Source organism: Myotis daubentonii, chromosome 19 (genome assembly GCF_963259705.1).
Source record: "Myotis daubentonii chromosome 19, mMyoDau2.1, whole genome shotgun sequence".
Classification (NCBI taxonomy): domain Eukaryota; kingdom Metazoa; phylum Chordata; class Mammalia; order Chiroptera; family Vespertilionidae; genus Myotis; species Myotis daubentonii.
Window position 1 is genome coordinate 11926823 of NC_081858.1, and position 23318 is coordinate 11950140.

The following is a 23318-nucleotide window of genomic DNA, read 5'->3' on the forward strand; positions in this document are numbered from 1 at the left end:
GAACCCCTCTGAAAAAACTCTGGTTCATGCTACTTTTTTTTTTTTAAAATGCCCACTTAAACCTACAGCTCAAAGGGAGCTGGAAGTTTTAGGAATGGCTTCGAACCTTGCAGGCTAAGGAGTGATGGTTACTGGAGTGGAGGAGATTCCTTTTGGCCTCCCTCTAAGACAGAATGCGAGGGCCCATTGGGGTGACGGCTGGGGGCTGGGGGTGGCATTGCTTATTTCATTTACCAGAGTCACCTTTTGGTTCGGCTATGTCCCCACTTGATGGCACTGCCTCTTAGGTAGGGGCCCTTGCATCTGAAATGGGCTTCCGGGAGTCTCTGGAACCCCTAAAACTTTGCAAAGTGATGCAGCTGTGTGCATTCTTTCAGCTTTCATCAGATTCCGTTTAACCACCCCAAGGGGCTTATTTCAAACTGACCTGGCCCATCCGTGCCCGGGTTCTCAGTGTGGGAACACCTGCTTTTGACTCTTAGCGGCCACTATCGTTGGATTTCTGCAGCGATGGAACAGGAAGCTTTCAGACTTCATCTGCTGCCTTTGATGACAGAAAACGGAGGTGCAAAGCCAAGCAAGCACCCTCAGCCTCTAGTCCAGAGAAACCATTCGTTCCAAAACAGTCTCCAGACGCCATGAAAACTGACAACGGTGGAAATGCTGTAAAACACCGACTTTGCCAACAAGCTCGGGCAAAGGCGATGACCCATAAAATGGGGTTAATAATACCTGCCGTGTGAAATGTCATGTAGCAGGCCGACCCAGTGGGGCGTTTGATGTCTCATTAAAACTAGCTGCTCACCTGTTTGATCTCCACCAGAAAAATCAACCAATCGCCTGCCTGCTAGAGCCGTGTTTCTCAAACTTCAGCATGCAGACCAGCCACCTGGGGATCCTAAGCGAGGCCTGGGAGTCTGCATTCCTAATCCACTTCCCAGTGCAGCTGACACGGCTGGTCTGGGGACCACACTCTGAGCAAGACACCAGGACATGCTTAAATTAGGGATGAGTAACATAACGCTGGATACATTAGCCTTGGCCTGGCATTTGATCTCACGTCGACCTAAGGAGGGAAAACCGAGGTAAGGACAGAGGTCCTTGAGGGTGCTGACTGAATGACCAACAGAAAAATCCCAAGGAGGCCGGCTTTGCACCATTTTGGCTGTCTTGTTTATTTCAAGTTTACAGAGGAGCTTAAACATCTGTGGAAAAACACCAAAAGCTTATTTTTCTCTCAAGTTCATGTCTTTTTAAGTGATAAATACACAGTATTTAACTTTGTACACCTGATAAAAGGAAAATGCATAGTAGAAAGGATCAGGGATGAAACAGAAGCATCGGGCAGTAAATCAATCACAGGATAGAAAAGTCAGCAGTCCCACGAAACTCGGCCCGTAAAGCTGGAGGGAAGATGGGGACCGACGACCTTGGAACCTGTCCCTAGCACCTTAGAAATAAGTGGAGGTCATGGTTCTTCCCCCCTGGCAACGTGAAGCTCCCTTTCGGAAGATGGGTGAGAGTGACAGGTCGGACCTATGTGTCTAAATGCACAGGTATTTGCCTCGTTGGTCCAGAAAGGCTTTGAGGACAGGAGCCCTAACTCCAGGAAAGGCCAGACTAGCGGGGAGACAGCCTCTCGGGCCCCCAGTGCCGACAAGGGGCTAGATAAGGCTTTATGGGAGCCACTGGTAAGCCAGCGGAATAGAGGGGGAGCGGGGAGTGTGTAACAGGGCAGAGGAAAAGATGGCAAAGTTGTGCTTCCTTCAAGGCCTGGATGCAGGCCACAGGTTGCTCACACACCAAAGTGGTCCCACAGATGAGCCAGCAACGGGAGAAACGGACGGGCAGCCTTTTGGCTCACCTGCAACGCTGCTCCTAATAGCTCCCCCTCTCCTGATAGCTGGCTTTTGAAAAACCAATGTTTGTGCACCAAGGGAGTGTGGTAATTAACACCTTATGGTACAGGCCTCTCTGCTTAGGCTTTTTGGGGGTGGCAGCCAGTTCCCTTCCACAGCTTTCTTTGGTGTTTCTTTGTAAAAAAAAAAAAATAATAATAATAATAAATAATAATAATAATAATAAAGTTATGAACTTGGGCCTCCCCCAACCCACCGCCGAAATAGCTGGGCGCTGCCTGATGGCGGGCATTGCACATGTGAAACCCGCCCCGAGAGTGTCGTGGGGGCGATGGCATTGCCCGACGCGGCTGTGTAAACACAGGAGTTCTGCAGAAGCTCTGCGCGCTGCCCGCCCTCCCCGGGACGAGCCACCCGCCAGGTCGGAGTCCACACAAACAAGCTGGGACAAACACCCAGGACCGGCTGACTTCAACCACTGCAAGGTGCTTACTGCAGCCTAACCAGGCCCCAGCTGCTCACGGAAGGGGTGGGGCCCACACATTGAAACAGCATAGGAGGGAGGGCAGGAGGAAGTACCAGGTTACAAAAAGCAAGCAGGCGAGAGGACCCTCCACCAGACAGGTACCCTTTGCTCACTGGGACACCAGCACTTCCTCATTCTGTACGATTGTTACAGGATCACGAGAAAAGGCTGGCTAACTGACAGTCAAGAGCTTACATTCAAGATCTACGGATGCCAAGAATGCCTGGGCTCCGGGATTCCTTGCTTCTCTCTCTGCAAAATGTACTCATACCAAGGCCGTCCACACAGAAACAACGGAAAGCATGCAGTGTTTCCCCCAGGTTCCACAAAGCACCGGCAATCTCCCAGGACAAAGTCCTCCCAGTTTTCCTAACCCTTGACCTTCACACTCGCCCACCTGCGGCTCTGGAAGAAGTCCCACTTGTACTGCAACCACACTTCTCAATATCAGACGAAGGTCAAAAAAATAAACCTTTTCTTTGGACTTCTGACTGCGAAAGGGAAGGTCCTGTGCCAAGCCCCGGTTCCTTGGACCCTGAGGAGTGCTCTGGGTTTCGACAGCCTTCTCTCTGAGGGTGCCCTGGGGGTCTCCTAACAGAGCTTTGCTGCTACGGATGATCATTTGTGTCTCGGTCGAATGAAAGTATTTCCTAGCCGGACCTCCGGGAACTGGATGAACTGTTTGACTAATGACAACACTCAGCTAGTATTTAAGAAGAGAACAAAACGTTCAGTGTCTAGAATTACATAGGCTATAAACAAGCTAAGCTGCTAATATACAAGCGCGGGTTTCATGGGTTCCAACTCCGATCACACGCCCGAAGCCGGGGACTAGATCCTGGAAGCTCTAGAATAGGTGGTTTCTGACTTACTCTGGAGTTCAGTCTAGTTGGAGAAGGGGCCATTTTTGCTTGTTGGTTCACTCTCAAGCCATGTAATATCCATGGAAGTAGAGGATTTCACCCTGATGTTTTTGTAATTGAACGAGAGATTTGCCCAGAGAGGTCAGCCGCCTCCCTGTATGCATTCAAGTCCTTTAAGCAAAACTTCTCCCTCCACCACCACTAATGCCCTTTAGGGTTGACAGTCCCTTCTGTGAAACAGTTCACCATCAAGCCCTTTCTGTTTTTCTGACTATTCCAGTCACAACAAAATAAAGTAAAATTAAAAAATGTTCAAGTCCTTCTTACAAATAGGTTGCATCCAAGCTCCCCGCAGCTACTGAGGGCTAGCCCTGCCTCGCTGCCTCGAGTCCACGGTTCTGGAAGGTGGTGTGCTTTTAGGTTCGGGGTTTGCATGAGAAGTCACGCCCACTCTTCTCCCTTTCAAATACAGCAACTCAGTCTGTGGTCTCAGGCCATGCCTTCTGAGTTTTCAGCCAGTTTTTCACGATTTTCAAACCCCACACACATTCTCTCGGTGTATCTGACATGGTTCCTGGTTCACAACGAAGGATTTTTTGGCATAAAAACGTTGTTTTAAAAAGCAAACTGTCCCAAAATGCACGTGGCTCTGCGTCTGCAACTCCTCACACCTGCCTGTTCAGCCAGCCAGCGGCCAAGGTCAAGGTCATGGCGTGTTTTGTGGGTTGGTGTGTATTTTTTTTTTGTCCCCTTTCAAACAACAAAGGAAAACAAAACAAAAAAACAAACAACCAGAGATGACGGGCAAGGCTCTACACACGTGCTCAGTTTCCGTAGGACATGCTGCTATGGAAACGCAGGGCCCGCAGCCCTGGAGGTGAGACACCCAGCATGCGAGGTCACGGGCGTCCAGCGGCTACTCCATGGCGTCGTCTGGCCGCAGAGGATGCATGCGCGTTCGCGTTCGGTGGCCAGGGCCCAAGGCCCCCCAACTCTCCACACACCGACCGCCTTTCACAAGAGCACTTCCTCCTCCCCCGCGAGGGGCGGGTCGCGCCCCTGGAGACTGTCTTCGCTGCCCTGCTTCCTGCTCACCAAACAGAAAACCAAGGTTAAGAGTGGGCACAGCCCGGAACCGGCACCTCCAGGTCCAAAGCTATTTACACAACCTCTCCTTCTAGATTCTCTCCCCCTTTTCTCTCGCTTGGACACCATTTTCTTTTTCTTTTTTTTTAACCTAGTCCCAAAGGGCAGAGCCATTTCGGCGCCTAGCCCCGAGGAGCCCAGACAAGCCCCAAAGAGCCCTCCGCGCTCGCCGGGCCGAAGCTCGTCCCGGAAGGGCTAACCCTAGATCAGAAGAGTTGAGCCCAAAGAGCCGAATCTAGTCTCCAACAGCCTAGCCCAGTCCCGAAGGGCCGCAGAGACAATTTTCAAAGGAGACTTTGTATCCCCTGTAAACGGAAAACCAGCGTCCTGTGCCAACAATAGCAAGGAACCGTAAGCACGCATGCAAACCTGTGCGCGTGACACCCAAAACCCCGGCACAGACAAGTGCTGCCTGGGCCCACTCCGCAGCCTGTTCACTGAGGGTGTTTGCTATCTGGACCTCCCTCCCCTTCAGCTACAGTCTCTCGCAGGGCGGGAACCATGACCCTTGTCTCCTGTCACCAGGTGAACTTCTTGGGGACAATGCGAACTGCCTGGGCCTGGCTGGCATACAGCCAGCCTTCAGGAACCAGCTGTCAAAAGAAAACAGCACTGCCCCAGCAAACAGGCCTAAGGGCCCCCCCTCTTGGCGATGTGAGGAACCAGAGCAGACCACGCTGGCGGGAGGAAAGGCGTCCTTGTGTCCCAGAGAGCCAGATCCTGAAGCTCCGCAGCCAGAGCTGCCTGGGGTGACGGACAAGGGTGGGGTGATGGAGATGTGAGGGGAAATCCCTCAGAGGCCCACACCCTCTGACACCATCAGGCGCAGCTGCCCCTTCTAAGGGAAGCCGCGGCGCTTCTCACACAGGACTCGTGCCCGTTATGTGCCGCTGGCCAGAAGGGGGATGGCCCCCACACATGGGAAGGGAAAAGGTGATGCCTGAACATTCCTAGGAAGAAACCCTCTTTGATTAAAAGTCACTCATTGGCTTTATGTTTCTGCCAAACCAGAGGGGTCAAGTCTCCCAGGGATCGGTCCCTCGATGGCCAAGCAGGCCCTCGGTTTCTGCCCTCCTGGCCCGTCTTGCTGCAGGTGGGACTTGGGACCAAGCCTCCAATGACTGACTAAGTCAGACAACCAAAGCATCCCACCTGTGGGCTGAGGGCAAGGGCAGGTAGCCCCCAGGTGTTGCTGGGATTGCAGGCGAGAGAACAAAGGGGCAGTAAAGCACTTTGGGCCAGTTTCAGTCTGCTGATGTCTTGCAGAGTTGAGCTCATTGAGAATAAAAGACTAAAAACGACAGTCTTGCACACAGACAGGCAGGCAAACCCTAAAACTGAGGTTGAGAAGAGAAAGGCCAGCCCGTCATGCTTCTTCTGTAGGAGGGACATATGGGAGCATCCGGCGGGGACTGAGGCAGCCTCGCAGGCTGGTGACACATGGCTCTGATTGCTAACTGCTGCTTTCCCTGCCCCAGAGAAGCATAAATAATCCCCCCCAAACCCTAACCGGTTTGGCTCTGTGGATAGAGCGTCGGTCTGCGGACTGAAGGGTCCCAGGTTCGATTCCGGCCAAGGGCATGTACCGTGGTTTCAGGCACATCCCCAGTAGGGGGTGTGCAGGAGGCAGCTGATCGATGTTTCTCTCTCATCGATGTTTCTAACTCTATCCCACGCCCTTCCTCTCTGTGAAAAATCAATAAAATATATATTTTTTAAAAATCCCCAAACAAGCATTCCTCCTACATTACCATATAAGCCCCGACTTCTATGTATGGGTGGCCAATAAATTTCATCTAAGCCAATTCCTAACAAGAGAAAGCTGACACTTGTGCAAGTTCATCGCAGCGTTACTCATTTGTGATAGCCAAACAGTGCTCATCCCCAGATGAATAGATAAACATAATGTGGTCTCTCCATACAATGGAATCTCTCTCAGCCGAAGAAAGGAACGAAGCACTGACACCTGCTACACCACAGATGAGCCGTGAAAACATGATGCTGAGTGCGAAAGTCAGACACAAAAGGCTACATACTGTGTGATTCCATTTACATAAACATCCAGAATAGGCAAATCCACAGAAGCTAAAAGTAGATTAGTGGTTGCTGGGGAACGGGAGTTGGGCGGCTACACAACTCTGTGAACACGCTAAAAACCACTGGGCCCTGGCTGGGTAGCTCAGTTGGTTGGAGCATCGTCCTGATATGCCAAGGTGGCGGGTTCATTCCCTGGTCAGGGCACATACAAGGATAAACAATGAATGTGTAAATAAGAGGAACAATACATCGGTCTCTCTTTCTCTCTCTCAAATCGTAAGTTAAAAAAATTTAAAAATAGCCCAGCCAGCATGGCTCAGTGGTTGAGTGTCAACCTATGAATAAGGAGGTTACGGTTTGATTCCTGGTCAGGGCACATGCCCAGGCTCGATCCCTAGTAGGGAGTGTGCAGGAGGTAGCCAATCAATGATTCCCTCTCATCACTGATGTTTCTATCTCTCTCTCCTTCTCCCTTCCTGTCTGAAATCAATAAAAGTACATATATATATGTATGTATATATATGTATGTATATATATGTATGTGTATACACACAAACACACACACACATATATACATATATATTTTTAAATTAAACAGTAAAAATTAAAAACCATTGAAATATAATATACACTCTAAATGGGTGAATTGTATGGTATGTGAATTACATGCCAATAAAGTTGCATTTAAATCACAGAAATGGCTGCCTAGAGCTCGCAGCTGAGGCTGAGGTGGTGGGTCAGGCTCGGTGGGAAGAACTGTTACCCTGCCAGGCACTGGGGGTTGAGTGGCAGAAAAGGTGCAGTTTGTCATCTCAGTCTTACAGGGACCGACATCCTCACCTGTCCTAGGAGGTGCTAACACTGACCCGGGTTTACGTTTGGAAGAGGGATGGCCACACCCTCCCCGGGAGCAGAGGATCTTACACAACTTGGCAGCAGGCGGGAAAGGGGACTTACTTCCTAGGTCCTAACCATCAGAGAAAGGGGGGATGCTGGAGAGGCAGCAGGCAGAGCCACAGATACAGCATGCCTGGGCGACCCAGAGCAGGGGCAGCCACGGTGCCACTGACAGGTCCTGAGCATAGGTGGGTGCCCGGCTGGGTCGTAGGACCTGAATGGACTCATGGGCATTCCGGGTGGAGCGCCATGCACCTGCAGCCCCAGCTCACATGCACGCCTGCCGTCGGGTCCAAGCCCCTGGTGCCCTGCTTTTCAGTCCAGAGGCCCAAGGTGAGCCTGGGCGCAGCAGGGAGGCCCGTCCGCCGCCCACCAGGGTGGGGGTGCCCGTGCTCTGCAGCTGCCCCCGCCCCCAGGCCCCGGCAGAGGCTACTGTGCAGGCAGGCAGGCTTTACCTTGGACTCAGACAGGGGCTCCCATTCCCTGGTTGGTTTTTTGCTGGAATCGCCAGAGGGGAGGGAAAAGGGAAGTGAGAAGGGACAGTTGGGATCCATGGGACGCCCGTCCCCCACCCCTGGGACACTCAGACCCCAAATCCCGCTTGGCAGAGCTGTTGCCAGGGCGATTATGAGGACACTGCTCTGCCGAGACACGTAGGGCCCCTCATGGGGGACACTGGCTTGCTCACCCGGCACAGGGCTGAATGCCCCACCAAGCACGCCTGCTCCTGGGCCACAAAAGTGCTTTCTGACTGTCAAGGGCTCCCCAGTTTAAGTGAAACTCCCCTGAGAAAGGTAAAACTTCTGGGTGGGTACGCTGTGAGCACAAGGAGGCCGGCTGAGCCAGGGTGGGTGAGACCACAGCCAGGCTGCTCTGGCCTCCCCAGTGTGCCCGGGTCTGAGTCTTTCCAGCTGGAACCGCTCCAGGGATGGGCCCGGGCAGAGTGGGCTGCACAGGGCTACGCTGCATTTGGCCCCAGCTACCCACCCCAGGAAGGCAGGCGGACACTCACCTGAGCAGGTTTCCGGGCGCCGACAGCGAGCGTTCCTCCCGCCGGCTGCAGTCAAACGGGTTCCCGAAGGAGCGTTTTCGAATCATGGTCTTCACCAGGATCTGAAGGGGAGAAGAGGAGGCTCAGCCACCGGGAGGTGGGAGTCCAGGTAACACCCTCCCTCATGCCGACACCCTCATCCTTCCTCCCCCAGCTCCTGGGGCTTGTGGCCTTTGGGAGACACTGGGCCGCATCTGGGATATCGCAGCCAAAGCCATCACCAATTCTGATTGGTCCACTCCCGACACCTCCCATGGCTCCCTGGCTGCCAACAAGATAAGGTCCCAACTCCTTGGTCTGATGTTCAAGTCAGGTCACAATCGAGTCTTGGCCTGCCCACCCCCCGGGACCCTGTGCTCCAGGAGAGCTGGCCTGCACCTGGTCCTGTGTCTCACCTGAGCCACTGCGGGTGTGCCCTCCTGGCTCATCGACCTGCCTCGTCTGCAAGGCCAGGCCTCTACATTCGGTGAAAGCCTTCTATGACCACACCCACAAAACCCCAACTATTGCTCTCCAGGTAAAATGGGGCTGTACTTTTTAAAAATTAAAATATAATTCCCACAGCATCAGACTCGCCATTTTATAGGGTACAATTCCATGGTTTTAAGTAGATTCGTATCGGCACTCTGTAATTTCAGAACATGTCCATCACCCCACAAAGAAACCCTGTCCCCATTAGCAGTCACTCCCCACACCCCCGGCCTCCCGGGCCCTGGCACACACCAATCTACTATCTCTGAACGTGTCTCTTTTGGACATTTCATGTAAAAGGAACAACACAGCATGTGACCTTTTGTGTCTGGTTTCTTTCACTTGGCATGTTTTTGAGGTTTCTAATATGCCGTATCAGTATTCCATTCCTTTGCATGGATATAAATTTTATTAATTCATCGATTGGTGGACATTTCAGCTGTTTCTCCTTTGGCCTATTATGAATAATGCTGCTATGAACACGTGTCCAAGTTTTTGTGTGGACATGTTTTCCACACAAAATATTTTCATTTCTCTTGGGTGTATACCCAGGAATGAAATTCTTGAATCACATGGTAACTATGTTTAATGTTTTGAGGAACTGCCAGACTGTTTTCTGCAGTGACTGTGCCATTGTATATCCCCACCAGCAACATGCAAGGATGCCATTGTCTCAGGGGATGGCGTTTTAGGCAAGGAGACACGCCTGCCCAAGGGTTAAGCACGAAGAAAAGATCCGCAAAGTCCATTCTCCACATGGGATCTTTCCAAGGCCCACCCTGATCATGCTGCTCCCGATTCAAATCCTGCAGGTGCTTCCCATACCTCTCAGCGCACAGCCGATCCTCCCAGGGGGCCCTCCTCAACCCATCACCTGGCCCACGTCCCCCCTTCAGGACACACCTCGAGGCCCCTCAGTTACACTGTACATCTATTTGTTGACTGTGTGCCCCTACAGGATGGCAGGTGCCCTGTCGGTTTTATCCACCATGGTACCCCTGCTCCCAGCACAGGCCTGAGAAACCACTCAAGTGCTTCCTGAACAGTCAGGGACTAGTTCAGACTCAGGGGCAGACACCTTCTCCCAAGAACATCCCAAGCCTGGAACAGAATCACCCACGGTGGGCGCCGGGATCTGACACCAGCCGCCTGCCCCACTATGGGCACAGGACGTGGGTGCAGTGGGTGGATGAGAAAGCGTGAGTGGGTGTGGGTGAGTTTTTAACAGTGAAGGTCATGCAGAGGCTCCAGGTGGGGGAGGAGGAGGAGGATGTGAATGGGGCTCAGGATTTGGAAGAAGCAGAGAGAAAGTCTGTGAGGAAGCAGGGGGGAGAGGTGCAAAGCTGGAGAGAAGGAGCCAGCATTTGGGCTCCTACAAGGGCAGTCACTCGAGGCCCCTCCCGGAGCCCAGAGCCCTGCCTACCGGGGCTGGTGCTGGACAAACGCAGCCCAGGGCTTTGGAGGTGGCCATGGCGGGTGGCCAGCTGGACTCTGTCACAGGACTGCTGCCTGGATCCGGGTCCCTGAGGGTCCTGGTCTCCCACCTGGAGCCAGGCACCCTGATAGGTAGGGATTGGCAAGTGGGTGACTCCCAGAGTCTCCGGGTTAAGCCTGAGGGACTCCACATTCTGGCTCCTTCTTCCTGGGTTAGGATGCAAGTGTGAGGCCATAAAAGGGGCTGGTGACTCGGGATCAAAGCCCCACCCTCCTGAGTTGGGAAGGATTTTCTGCGGCGTGTGAAGTGGCAGCCCCTCTGCTAGCCCGGGAGCTGTGCACACGGCAGACGTGAGATGAGCTAAGCCATTCGCTCTGGAGACTGGAGATGCACCGGGTGAGAATCCCGGCTCACAGACCTCGGCTCCAGCTCCATCCCTGGCACCCGCCTGGTCCTTCTCCTGTTCCCGCCATGCTCTGAAAGCAGGAATTCCGGGAGGAGCAGTGGGATCCTGGGAGAGGGGCTACCCCTCTACGGTACATGGGGACTTGGCTGCAGATAGAACAGAGGCCAGAAGATACAGGCACCTGGCCTGATGTGCGCCCAAGGCCCGAGGCTGGTGGCAGTGGGTCTTGGGCAGAGCCAGCCACCCCCTGACCTTCAGGCCCAGCGTCTGCTCCTCAGACGCCTGCCTGCGTCTCAGCCGGTCTTGGCAGGGTCCACCTCCGGCCCCAGTGGCTCCGTCCCTGCTCTCGGTCAGTGGTTCGTCCGCCTTACCACGGTCGCCAGGCTGGGAATGTGTTTGACTGAATTCTCGACCTCCTCTTCGGTCACCTCGACCAGCGTGCAGTTCTCGTCCTCCGATGGCAACGGCTCCGCCCCATGCCTCGTGACCCAGGGGTGCAGCTTCAACGAATGACAGGAGGGGTGAGGGCTGGCTCCCAGAGGCAGGACAGCGGAGCCAGGGAAGGGATGCACGAGGGGAGAGGCAGTGGCCGGAGGCCAGACATGCAAGAAAGCGGATAAGCCAAGCAGAGGGTTGCAGGGAGCAAGATGGTGGGAAACGTGGAAGAGACGAGGGACAGAGAATGGGAGGGAGCTACGAGGTGGGATGTGCACGGACCGGATTCTCCATCTGGCCCCAGGTCTTGGCAGAAGTGATTACAATTGGGCATCTGCCACCTGCCGTTGCCCGAGGAGCACCCATCACTCCTCAGCATCTCTTCCTGATGCCTGGAAAGCTCAGCTCAGAGCAGGCAGCATCCTCCCCATTTTACAGAAGGGCAAACAGAGGCTCGCGGAGGCACAATGACCACAGACCAGCTGGAAGGGCACAGGCAGGGGTCTGGCCCCCCACCACACACCCCTAGGGTCTCAGCCCTCATCGGTAACTTTTGGGGCTTCCCCTCTTCAAACGCTAGTTAGCTAGGTGGGTAGGAGTTCCCGAAGCAAATGTGTAGATTTCCTAACGAGCCAGATGTGTGCGTGTGGCATTGGCTGGGTGTTGGGTATGTGTGTGTGTGGCGGGGAGTGGGGGGGGGGGGTGTCTCTCCTAACAGTGCTTTCTGGAACAGGGTGGAATTCAGCAGGCCAGGGTGGAGAGTGGGGTCAAACTGTTCACTAACTTCCTCCCACCCTCACTACAATTTCTCACAAAAGGATGGGCAAAGTCAAGGCAAGGGCCCAGGCCTTTGGCAGCCAGGGTGTGCAGCACAAAGAGGCCCCGGTCGGTCGGGTCCGGGGAGGGTGGATGCCATCAGCCGAAGCCAATCAGAGTGCTAGCTGCTCAGCTGGCAGCAGATCCCATTTACACAATCACAGCAACACAAGCCCCAGATCCTCCTCCTGCCCCTGCCTCCTGTGCATGGGAGGGCAGCAGTGCCAAGGAGGGCATGACGCTGTGGATGTGGGGCGAGGGGCCTGGCCAAGGCGGGGTCGAGCCAAACAATTCCAAGCAGCGGACGACGCAGGCCAAGCCACTGGCACGCACTCCACAGGGCAGCAGTGGCCCCCAGGTACCTTGATCTCTGGCACCATGATCCTCGACTCGGGATTCTTATCCAACATGCGGGTGATGAGGTCCTTCAAGTCCTCAGCTATGTCGGGCCTGCGGGCGAGAGACACGTCAGAAGCTTGAGAGTCAGATACGCAGGACCACTCAGGGCTCAGAGCAGGAAGTGACTCAGGACAGCTGGGCGATACTCACTGGTCTGGAAATTCCAGGGCCTGACTCTTGATCTTACTGTGTAAACACATGATCCGCTCGTCCATGAACGGGCACTGCGAAGAGAGGTCGGAGCGGCCGTCAATGGCTGGCACACCTGTCCTTGTAAAGGCCGCCCTGTGCTGGCCACTCCACATGGGTCACAACAGAGAAATAAGTAGCCCAGTGGCCTGATCTAGGAAAGGACAGTTCCCCACACACTCTTCTTCACCCACCTACTAGGTGGACAATAATAATTCCAAGAACAATTCAGAAGTCGTCACAGTAACAGCAGAGATTGGCAAGGGCTTAGTCGGGGCCAGGCTTTGTACTGAAGTTTCTCAAGACCAACGTTTCATTGGCTGTTCCCTCTGCCTGGAATGTTCTCCCCACCAACACTGGCCTGGCTTGTTTTCTCCCATCATACCGGTGTCGAATCCAAGTGCGCCTTCTCAGGGAGGCCTTTCTGAGCTCCTGTCTGAAGCAGACAGGCGGCACCCATCCCTGGCCTTCTCATCATCGCGCCTCTCCCTGGCGTTTTATTACGTGTGTGTGTGTTTGTTGTCGAACTCCTGCGCTGGAACATCAGCTCCAGGAGGCCTGGCGTGTTCGCCTGTCTTGCTCACTGCTGTCTCCCCACTGTCCTGGAACACCCCTGGCACAGAGTAGGCTCAATAAACACGTGTTGAATGAATGAGTACTTGAATGATTTCTGTCGATCCTCTCAGTAGCCATAAGGAATAGTAAGTATTATTCTCATTTGACGGGAGAGAAAAAATTCTTTCAACTTTGCTATGTGACTGAAACTTTCTGATCAAATGTTGGGGTAAGGGAAGGAGATTACAAACCCCTTTATGTCCTCAGTGAGGTGCCATGTCCTGCCTGGCAAGGACAAAGCTGGGATTTGAGCCTCGACTGGGCTGATCCCGCAGCCTGTTAATGCACCACCTGCCGGGGGACAAATCCATGCTCTCTCCCAGCAGAGGGAGGCCCTGACCCCGGAAGGAGCCCGGGAAAAAGCAACCTTTATGTGAGTGCTTAGAAGGCTGGGAAAAGTCTCAGGAAGTGACCTGGTCCACTCCTGTCCTAGGAAAACGTGTCCATTAAGAGCACTAACCTGAGAGAGCAGTTTGGATTACACAGGTGTATATTTAACAAGCTCATTCAATAGTGCACGTAAGATGTGTACATCTCACTGTATGTCCATTTTACCAAAAAAAAAACACACAAAAAAAGGGGAGGGGTGCGGGGGGAGGAGCACTAATAAACAGTGAGCTCTACCTAATGATTGCACCCTGAAACATTGACAAGTGCAGAGATGCTGCTAACTCTGAAATATGTAAAAAAATAAGACAGGCTGAGGATGGATAGACAGGTGATACAGTAGCAAGATTCTTTATGGTAGAATCCAGGTGGCGGCTGCATGGGTGTTTACTGTACAATTCTTTCAACTTTGCTATGTGACTGAAACTTTCTGATCAAATGTTGGGGTAAGGGGAGGAGATTACAAACCCCTTTATGTCCTCACAGGGCCAGTTTCTTAAGTTTTCCTCAACAGGAGCACAAACTCACGAAGCGGGAAAATCCATGCTTTTACGGCTCACATAATCAATCCGAACGTCAGAGCTAAAAATAGAAGCCCCTAGCCCTGGCTGGTGTGGCTCAGTTGGTTGGGCGTTGTCCTGTGCACCAAAAGGTTGCCGGTCTGGTTTCCAGTTCGATTCCCAGTCAAGGCATGTGCTCAGGGTGCAGGCCTGATCCCTGGTCAGGGTGTGTCAGGAGGCAGCTGGTCGATGTTCCTCTCTCACATTGATGTTTCTCTCTCCCCCCTCTCCCTTCCTTTCTCTTTAAAAATCAATAAAAACGTATTTTTTAAAAATAGAAGCCCCTAAATATCAATACTATAAAAAAAGAGCAAAATAAAAAAAGAAAGAAAAGAAAAAAACAGTATTCCCTAAATTAAAAATGCCAAATGGACTTTAACTTCCACTCCAATTCTATGCCTACAACAAACAGCTTCTAGGAACACTGTTGAGAACATCAAAGCAGTATCGGGCTCGGGAGAAAAAGTGCAGTCACTGATCAGTGGGGAGAGTACAGCAATGCTGCCCTTGCCCTAAATCCATCGATTATTTACAACCTCTCAGAGCCTCTGCCAATCCTTCTGTTTTAGAAGCTCATGTTTTCACAGATATGACTATCATATACTACATCATGTACATTTGGGAAGGCATCCTTTTTGATATTCAGATCTAACTGTGCAAATAAAAACCAGCCACACTCAGGAGGCAGGACACCCCCACCCTGTTACCTGGCCAAACACAAAGCAGTAGAGTGTCACACCCATGGCCCACACATCCAAGGCCTGCAAGAAAAAAGGAGCTTCGTGTAAGGGGACAACGGTGGTCAAGGGCACCTACCACTCTGCCTGTCCAGCCCAAACTCCTCCAGCTTTCCTTCGGGGAACCACCTCTCCTGGACTCAGTCCCTGGAGGTGAGGTGGGGTTGATCCTGCCCCCAGCCTCTGGGCAGGCACATGACCCAGGACTGACCAATGAGAGCACCACTTCCCCCAGCCAGTGACTGGGTCAAGGATGGGCACATGACCCAGGACTGACCAATGAGAGCACCACTTCCCCCCAGCCAGTGACTGGGTCAAGGATGGGCACATGACCCAGGACTGACCAATGAGAGCACCACTTCCCCCAGCCAGTGACTGGGTCAAGGATGGGCACATGACCCAGGACTGACCAATGAGAGCACCACTTCCCCCAGCCAGTGACTGGGTCAAGCATGGGCACATGACCCAGGACTGACCAATGAGAGCACCACTTCCCCCAGCCAGTGACTGGGTCAAGGATGGGCACATGACCCATGCTGGGCCAATCAGAGCCAATCCCAGGATTTTTGCTCGAGCTCTTCAGAAGACCAACAGTCTTTCTACTGAGGTTGGTAAACGGATAGCAAGTAGCCTGGAGCTGCTGGTGGCCAGCCCACCTGGGGGGGAAACCAATTCCGGAAAACAGACCTAAGATGGAGAGATGGATCCCGATCTGAATCTCTGTATCTAACCACCTCCCGAAGCCGAATGCACCCCACTCATCTACGTGATTTAACAGATTCACTGTTTCAGCCACAATGAGTTGGATTTCTTGCCACTTATAACTGAGAGGACCCGAATAAGGCAGAACTCGGCATCTCCGGCAGGTCCAAACCTACCTTCCCAGAGAAGATTTTCCGGGTCTCGGAGAGAGACTCGGGTGCCATGAAGGCAGGTGTGCCCACAGTGTTAGAGAGGAGCGCATCGCTGCCCTTGAACTCGTTGCTCACGCCGAAGTCCGCAATCTTAATGTGCCCATCTTCTCCGACCAAGAGGTTGGAAGGTTTGATGTCCCGGTGGATGATCTTCTGGTAGTGTACTGAAAGCGGGTAGACACCAGATGGAGAGAGGGGGCAAGAAAACCACATGAGGAGTGCCACGTGGCCCACACAGCCCAGAGATGGAGACAGGCTGGACCCTCTGCTCTCCCACAGCTCTACCCCCTTCTCTCCTCCCCCTCTCACAGCACTGAAAAGTGGGGCTCCAATGACGTTCCCCCGTCCTCCAAAAGGAAGAGGGAAGCACCAACTGCCAATAGCAATTAGGAACGAAGTCGCCCGGTGACGGAGCATGGAGAGTTTTTGTGGAGCTTGGCTCCCAGCTTCAAGAATCAAGATTTGTGACAGTTGAATGAATATATTTCCTTTTTTTCTTTCTTATTTAAATTTTGTTTTATTGCTTAAAGTATTACAAAGAGTATTACATATGTCTCCTTCGAATGAATATATTTTCATTAACTCGACTGTCACAAATCTACACTCAACCTGCTCACCAAACCAGCAATGACGAGAGCAGGTCGAACTGAAGTGTGAACCATGAAGCAAGACTGGGGACTTGGCTAACTGCTCCTGCCCGGACGTGAGCCCACAGGGGAGGCCAATCCTATAGTCTGGAAGACCCAACTGCATGTCTGTGGTGGGGGTGAGGAGGAGGAGGATGATGATGACGACGACGATGACATGGGGATAGGAGGAGCAGCTTCCTATGTTGAATGTCCAGTCTGGGGCCTAGCCCTGTGTTAACTACTTCCCGCTTACACCATCCTAATGTGACAGGCATGGGTAAGAGTCAAAATGTTTAACAACCAGAATCAGAAAACACCGGCCAGTCAGAACTACTGATGTGCACTGGCTGATGGCAGCCCTGATGAGAGTCACTTTATTCCCATTTTACAGATGAGAAAACAAAGGTCCCAGGAGATAAACTGGATCCCCCTCTCAGGGTTGTGGAGCATAAGGGACAATAGAAGTAGAGCCCCTGCCAGGACACTCTTGCCATTGCTCCTGATTTTCCTGGGTGGCAGGAACAGAGTTTCTGCTGCCAGCGGCATGGCCACTGGCGGGTTCTCTGCAGCTTCCCCTGGCTCTGCACCTCAGACAATTCTGTTTCCCGCCCACCTCCTTGAGCTCTAGGAGGAAAATAAGAAACTCCCCATTTCCTGCCCACCCCTGGGAGAGGCTCCTCTCACAGGCCCTACTTACAGTACTCAATGCCTTTGATCAGATCCTGGAAGTAGAAACGGGCCTGGTCTTCAGAGAGCGGTTTGAGGGTGGGCACTTCCATCACAGGCCTGAAAGGTCGACACACGCATGAGAAGCAGAACCGACACCAGCCTTTGCTTTCTCTCATTGCAGAGCCCAGCATCACCTTGCCCCGCTTCACAAGCCCAAGAAGTTTGGGCAGCAGCCCGGCCAGGGCGGGGGACACTCACCCTTGGTTGACCAGTTCAAACACTGCAGGGAAGAGAAGGGGGAAATGGTTACATTGGAAACTGGAAATCCATCTTCCTCTCCTCCCAACCGCCCCTAAAAACACCAAGAAGCACGGAAACTAACAGTGGGATTGGAGCGAGAACCAGCCCACTAAACCAAGACGCTCTATGTCCTCCTTTTCTGTATTGCCATCGGGAAGCTAAGGGTCAGAGATTTCTGATGTCCTAGGACAGTGATGGCGAACCTATGACACGCGTGTCAGAGGTGACATGCGAACTCATTTTTTTGGTTGATTTTTCTTTGTTAAATGGCATTTAAATATATAAATATCAAAAATATAAGTCTTTGTTTTACTCTATGGTTGCAAATATCAAAAAATTTCTATATGTGACACGGCACCAGAGTTAAGTTAGGGTTTTTCAAAATGCTGACACGCCGAGCTCAAAAGGTTCGCCATCACTGTCCTAGGACCCCAAACTGGCTGTACGTCTACCCCTCAAATACCCAGAGAAAACAAAGCAGGGAGACAGGAGACAGGCGGGGTCCCAGGGATATGACTGATGCTAAACTCTGTCTAAAGGGACACAACCCCCCAGTGTCGACTTACTTAAGCCCAAAGAATAGCCCCAGGGGTCTTAAAAACCCTAGGAATGTTTCGATTCAAGAAAGAAACTAGCATGAACAGGTTTCAACAGCCCCTCCCCAGTTCTCCAAGCTGCTGGGCTGTGTCAGGTTACAGACCAAGAACAGTTGGTAAAATTACTCCAACTCAGCACTCTGGGCAGATGGCCCTCGGACCCTTCCTGACTCTCAATTCAAACCAGGACTTCGAGAGCTACCTAACAGAGCCCTTCTGAACTCACATTCACACAGCACACGCACGCACAGGCTTCATGCCGTGTCAATTTCTTCCCAGCCCAGGGTATATGGAAACTGCCCCTGGCAACTACTAATCTGCATTGTCTCTACGGATTTGCCTATTCTGGACATTTCCAACATAGGGAATCCTACAACATTGACTCTTTGCACCTGACTTTTTCACTCAGCACAAAGTTTTCATCTATGTTGTAGCATTTATCAATGTTGTAGCATTTACTACTTTTCGTGGCTGCATACTATTCCATTGTGTGGACAGATGGCATTGTGTTTATCCATTCATCAGTTGATGGACATTTGGGCTGCTCCTACTCTTTGGCTGGTGTGAATAATGCTGCTGTGAACATTCGTATACAAGTATTTATATGGATAACTACTTTCAGTTCTTTTGAGTATATACCCTGGAATGGAATTACTGAGTGACGTGGTATACTTATTTTAATTTTGTTCTGCTTGGACAAACAGAACTGGGAATACGAAGTTATACTTTAGGAACTGAAAACATAGCATAGCGAGTTTCAAAATCAAGTAGGGATGGAATTGTCTGTTGTTCTAGAATCATCCTACCCACATCGGAGTCAATGTATGGAAGAAACCAAAAAGTTTTTCAAAGCTCTCCAAGGGCTGAGGTGGCCGAGGAGAAAGGGCCAAAGCCTCAGACAAAAGCAAGGCTTAAAAGTTCGACCCAGAAAAGGAACTTGCCTCCCCCAGGGCCCCTTCCTATCTTTTAAGTTCATCAACCAGCATCGAGCAAAACAGAGGTAGGGCAGCTCCGCCCTGGCTTCAGACTGTGGCTAAAAGCCTAGGCAGCAGCACTGAAGATAAAGCCACAGACAGGAGCGTGGGTCCCCCAGCTCTGGCCTTGTCTGCCTCGGTTATATAAGTCTCAACTCTCAAGAACTGCCTCATGAATTTCTGCGCCTCCCTCCCTCCCACCCAAGCACCATAAATCAGCTGGCGTGGGGGAAGCTGGCCTGCTGAAACAGGTCTATTTTCAGTCGCTCACAGTTGAACCACGCTTGCGGCTGAGCGGTGGGTGGGACGTTTCTAACCTCTAAAAATGCTGGTCATGTCTTCCACCCTTTGGGGTCTGGCCTGCAGCCGCAGGACCCTTGTTGATACCTCCCTACGGGCCTCACGGGTCATCCTGGAAAGATTTCCAAAACCACTGGAATCAAATACCAAAGGTCAGCCTGGCTCCTTGTCACACCACCACCTTAACAAGTGGAAAACACCCGGCTGGTGTGGCCCAATGGTTGAGCATCAACCCAGGAACCAGGAGCTCAGGGTTCCATTCCCGGTCGGGGCACACGCCCAGCTGTGAGCTCGATGGCCAGGTTGCAGGCTCGATCCCCAATGTGGGGCGTGCAGGAGGTAGCCGGTCAACGATTCTCTCTCATCATTGATGTTTCTCTCTCTCTCTCTCCTCCTCTACCTTCCTCTCTGAAATCAATAAAAAAAAATTTTTTTTTAAGTGAAAAACCCTATGGGCACCACTCTCATGAATGCCTACCCAAGCCAAACATTATCTGGACATGTGACCTGTCAATCACCTACTCAGGGGCCCAGCAGCCTGCTGTTCAGTTTTGAACTAGTCCTGCCCGTTTCCTTCATCAGCCTTTACGCTGAGAGCTGCCCAAGGTCCTCACCATTTTTTAAAAAATGAGGCTTCTAAGACACGCCCAAGTCCTTCCATTTCCACGTGCAGGGCCCAGGCCCTCTGTGCCCTTCCCCCCAAGGCTCCAAATGCCCCACCATGGTCTCCCACACCCTTCACCCTCACCCCCACCTATTCTCTCTGGTTTACTCTGCCCCGGCCACGTTTTTGTTCAAACACACAAAGCTCCCACCAGCCTTCGTGCCTGCTGTTCCCTCTCCCTGGAATGCTCCTCCCCAGATGTAACGGCCGTACCCTTGACAATCAGGTGCTTCCTGGTTAGCTCCCATCTGAAGTGGGCCCTCCATCGTTCTATCACCCCATTTAACCTCCTTCAGAGTATCGTGTGAAGTTGATTATCTGGCTTATTTCGGTGTTGACTGTCATCTCCAACTAGAATGTCAGCTTCCTAAGAGTAGGGCCTCATCTTTCCTCCTCATCACGGCATCCTCAGTGCCTAGAATAGTACCCCGCAGATAGTAGTTGCTCAATAAACATTTGCAAGTGAACGAATAGGATATGCAGATAAAGAAAGTCCCAGCAAGAACTCCCTGCCACCTCTTGCTTCAAAGCAGGGGCGCGGCTTTCTGTGGGGCTCGCTGTGGGGCCCAGCTGAAATGGGAAAGGAGAAGCTGTCCTTGGAGGGCGATGGCAGGGGCAGGGGCTGCCTCAAGAGTATGCCACGGCTTTGGCAGCCACAGCTGCCTGAGCAAGGGTGGCAGAAGGCAAGGGCTCAAGTCTTACCCATGTACAGATGGTCCTCATTGGGGTCATCCAGGACCTGTTGGCACAGCCACATGGAACAGGTGGAGACAGGAGCAGGGAGAGGAAGAGAGAAGAAAGATATGAATGGGGAGGAAGCAGCATCCAACACAACCACAAGGGTCCAAACTCTCAAGGGTCTAAAACACCCAGAAAGGTTTCAAAAGGGAGGGGGCAAATTCCTCCCTGAGAAATGCCTCAGGTTAAATAAGAACCCCACCTTTCTCCTGGGAGACAGCTAAATGGGTCCTCAAGGTGAAAATTCAAATCCTGTCCCCCTTCTCCCCAACCCCAGCAGGACATGATGCCTCCCAGCCTGGACAGGCCACAGCACTTTCTCTCTCCCCTTCTCTCATGGCCTCTGCTTCCATCTGATCACTATTTCCACCTTTTCAGAAACCGCATGACACATGATATCACAACAGGTTGAAAGTAGCAGATACCAGAATCCAGTCATCTTCTCTTGAGCCAGGCATTAACTACAACAAAAATTTGCAAAAATGTAAAACTATGCCCGGCCCATGTGGCTCAATGGTTGAGTGTCAACCTATGAGCCAGGAGATCAGGTTGGATTCCTGGTCAGGGCACATGCCCGGGTTGTGAGCTTGATCCCCAGTAGGGGGTGCACAGGAGGCAGACAATCAATGATTCTCATCATTGATGTTTCTCTCTCTATTTCCCTCTCCCTTCCTCTCTGAAATCAATAAAAGTATTTTTTTTTTAAGTAAAAGTATGCCTCTCTTCTAATTACTACTCAGTCCTGCAATAAGCTGTCAGAGGTGCCGTGGCTCTCCCTGGAAAATACCGGTGTGGCATTTGGGTAATAACAGAGCCAGACCTCCTAGGTGTCTGTCTCCCCCAGCCCCCACCTCACCTCCACCAGCTTCACCACGTTGGGGTGGTCCAGCTTCTTGAGGATGGCAATTTCCTGGTACACCTGCTCAATGGGGCCCCTGGGCTGGATGCAGCCCCCTGGGGCTGGCCGGGTGCCTCGGGGCGGGGGGCGACCTGGAGAAGACACAAACCACCTCAGGGACAAGGCTGGAGTGACTGATGCCACCAGGGGCTTCACACAGCCTCCTCCTCGTCTGTTTCTTCTGCTGCTGAAAATCAGCAAGGCTGGAACCACGGTCCTGTTGCTCAGCCTTCTGTGAATCCCCTCCTTCCCATCCCAGGCTCCAGAGAGAGTCAGGAGTCCACGGAGGGATGGAGAGGAGAAGGCTGGGGTCTGGCTTGGCAATCTCACCGTATCAGGGTGAGTCAATCCCTGCTCCTCTCTCTGGGACTCAAACACATTACCCCTCATCTCCTTGACTCTTGAAACACCAGAGACAGAAAATGAAGTCAGAAATAGGAAAAGATGTAAGAGCCGATGAGAAAAAAAAAAAAAAAGATGATGCCACGTGCTCGCCTTGGCAGCACATATACTAAAATTTGAACGATACAGAGAAGATGAGCATGGCCCCTGTGCAAGGATGGCATGCAAATTCGTGAAGCGTTCCATATTTTTTTAGGGAAAAAAATAAAAAAAGATGATGCCATAGTTCAGTGCTTGGCCCTGTGGTGACTGACAGTCAAAAGGCCACAATGCTGGGAAGAGGCATGGTTAAAACTCATAATGTTGCACACCCTATGTAAGCCAGCATCGAAGCGTGAGTCACAGAACTAGACCTGGACGTGACCGTGTTTGGAAAAGTGAAAGCAAGGTACAGGTGTCAGAAGTGGGGTGTGAAGGGGAGTTCGAAGGGAAAGGGAGGGAGGGCACTAACAAATTCCCCTTGCAAAGCAGGGAGTCAGGAAGCACTGGCTACACCTGTTGGAACAGGAGGGAAGTGACTAATGTAGGTAACAAGAGAGGAGCTAAACATTACATTGGCTGGCTGGGGAAGGGAGGTTAGAAAAGGACTTCAGAGGAAGTCAGAGGTAGATGGCAAAAACGGATACATCGGCCCTGGCCGGTGGTTCAGTGGTTAGAGCTTTGGCCTGCGCACCAAAGGGTCTTGGGTTCAATTCCCAGTCAAGGGCATGTACCTGGATTGAAGGTTCTATCCTTGGGCCAGTTAGGGGGTACGCAGGAGGCAACCAACCAATCTCTCCCCCCCACCCCCCCGCCCCTGCCGCCACTCCCTCCCTTCTATTCTCTCTCTAAAAAAAAAACAATAGAAACTATATCCCCAGGTGAAGATTAACAACAACAAAAAAGGATAAATCAAGAAGTAATGGCACAAGATATTATCTGACTTGGAGTTCAGAGGAGCAGGATAAACCAGGGTCCTGTGATAGGATGAGGTTTGTGTTTTCTCTTATCTATGTTCTCTTTGTGGCCCACGCTGACAGTCTGCCCAGCAATGCTGGTGCAGAGCAGCCTGATACACTCACATGTGGGTCTATCATCTGACCACAGGCCGCCATTACCAGCTCCTCAAAGAGCGAGAAGTGGGCTGCCTGAGGGAGGCGGAGGCATACAGCAAGAATCGCTGTTCTCCACGATACGCCCTCCTGTACTTTTCCGGTAGATCTAGTTCCAATACTTCATGGTACTTAAATTTTTTTAGTTCAACATTTCAAAACCTGTAAATCAATGGTTTTTAGTACATTCGTGAGGTTGTGCAACCATCACCACCATCTAATCCAGAACATTTTCATACCCCCTTCTCCACCCCCGCAACCCCATACCTATTAGCAGTCTTCCCCGAATCCCCTTACACCCAACCCCAAGAAAC

At 52.0% G+C, this 23318-nt stretch overlaps 1 protein-coding gene and 1 non-coding gene across 8 annotated transcripts in view; one reads left to right on the plus strand and one right to left on the minus strand.

The window, feature by feature from the left end:
* Window positions 1-1150: 1150 nt before the first annotated feature.
* Window positions 1151-23318, minus strand: part of CAMKK2 (calcium/calmodulin dependent protein kinase kinase 2) — a 43840-nt gene continuing 21672 nt past the window's right edge. For 4 of the 7 annotated variants that reach the window (XM_059676546.1, XM_059676548.1, XM_059676547.1 and 1 more), the window contains 12 exons: window positions 21470-21603; window positions 20578-20614; window positions 17300-17321; window positions 17070-17158; window positions 15708-15907; window positions 14800-14853; window positions 12492-12565; window positions 12305-12392; window positions 11063-11191; window positions 8341-8441; window positions 7784-7826; window positions 1151-4335 (listed from right to left, as the gene is read on the minus strand). In XM_059676546.1, coding sequence (XP_059532529.1) covers window positions 4165-4335; window positions 7784-7826; window positions 8341-8441; window positions 11063-11191; window positions 12305-12392; window positions 12492-12565; window positions 14800-14853; window positions 15708-15907; window positions 17070-17158; window positions 17300-17321; window positions 20578-20614; window positions 21470-21603 — 1142 coding nt within the window. In that variant the 3' untranslated portion in view covers window positions 1151-4164. The remainder of the gene's footprint in view (window positions 4336-7783; window positions 7827-8340; window positions 8442-11062; window positions 11192-12304; window positions 12393-12491; window positions 12566-14799; window positions 14854-15707; window positions 15908-17069; window positions 17159-17299; window positions 17322-20577; window positions 20615-21469; window positions 21604-23318) is intronic. The other 3 variants (XM_059676550.1, XM_059676551.1, XM_059676552.1) reach the window with 3 other exon arrangements.
* LOC132222318 (U6 spliceosomal RNA) lies at window positions 21999-22105 on the plus strand. The gene has a single exon (XR_009450187.1). It is a non-coding gene; the product is annotated as a U6 spliceosomal RNA (small nuclear RNA).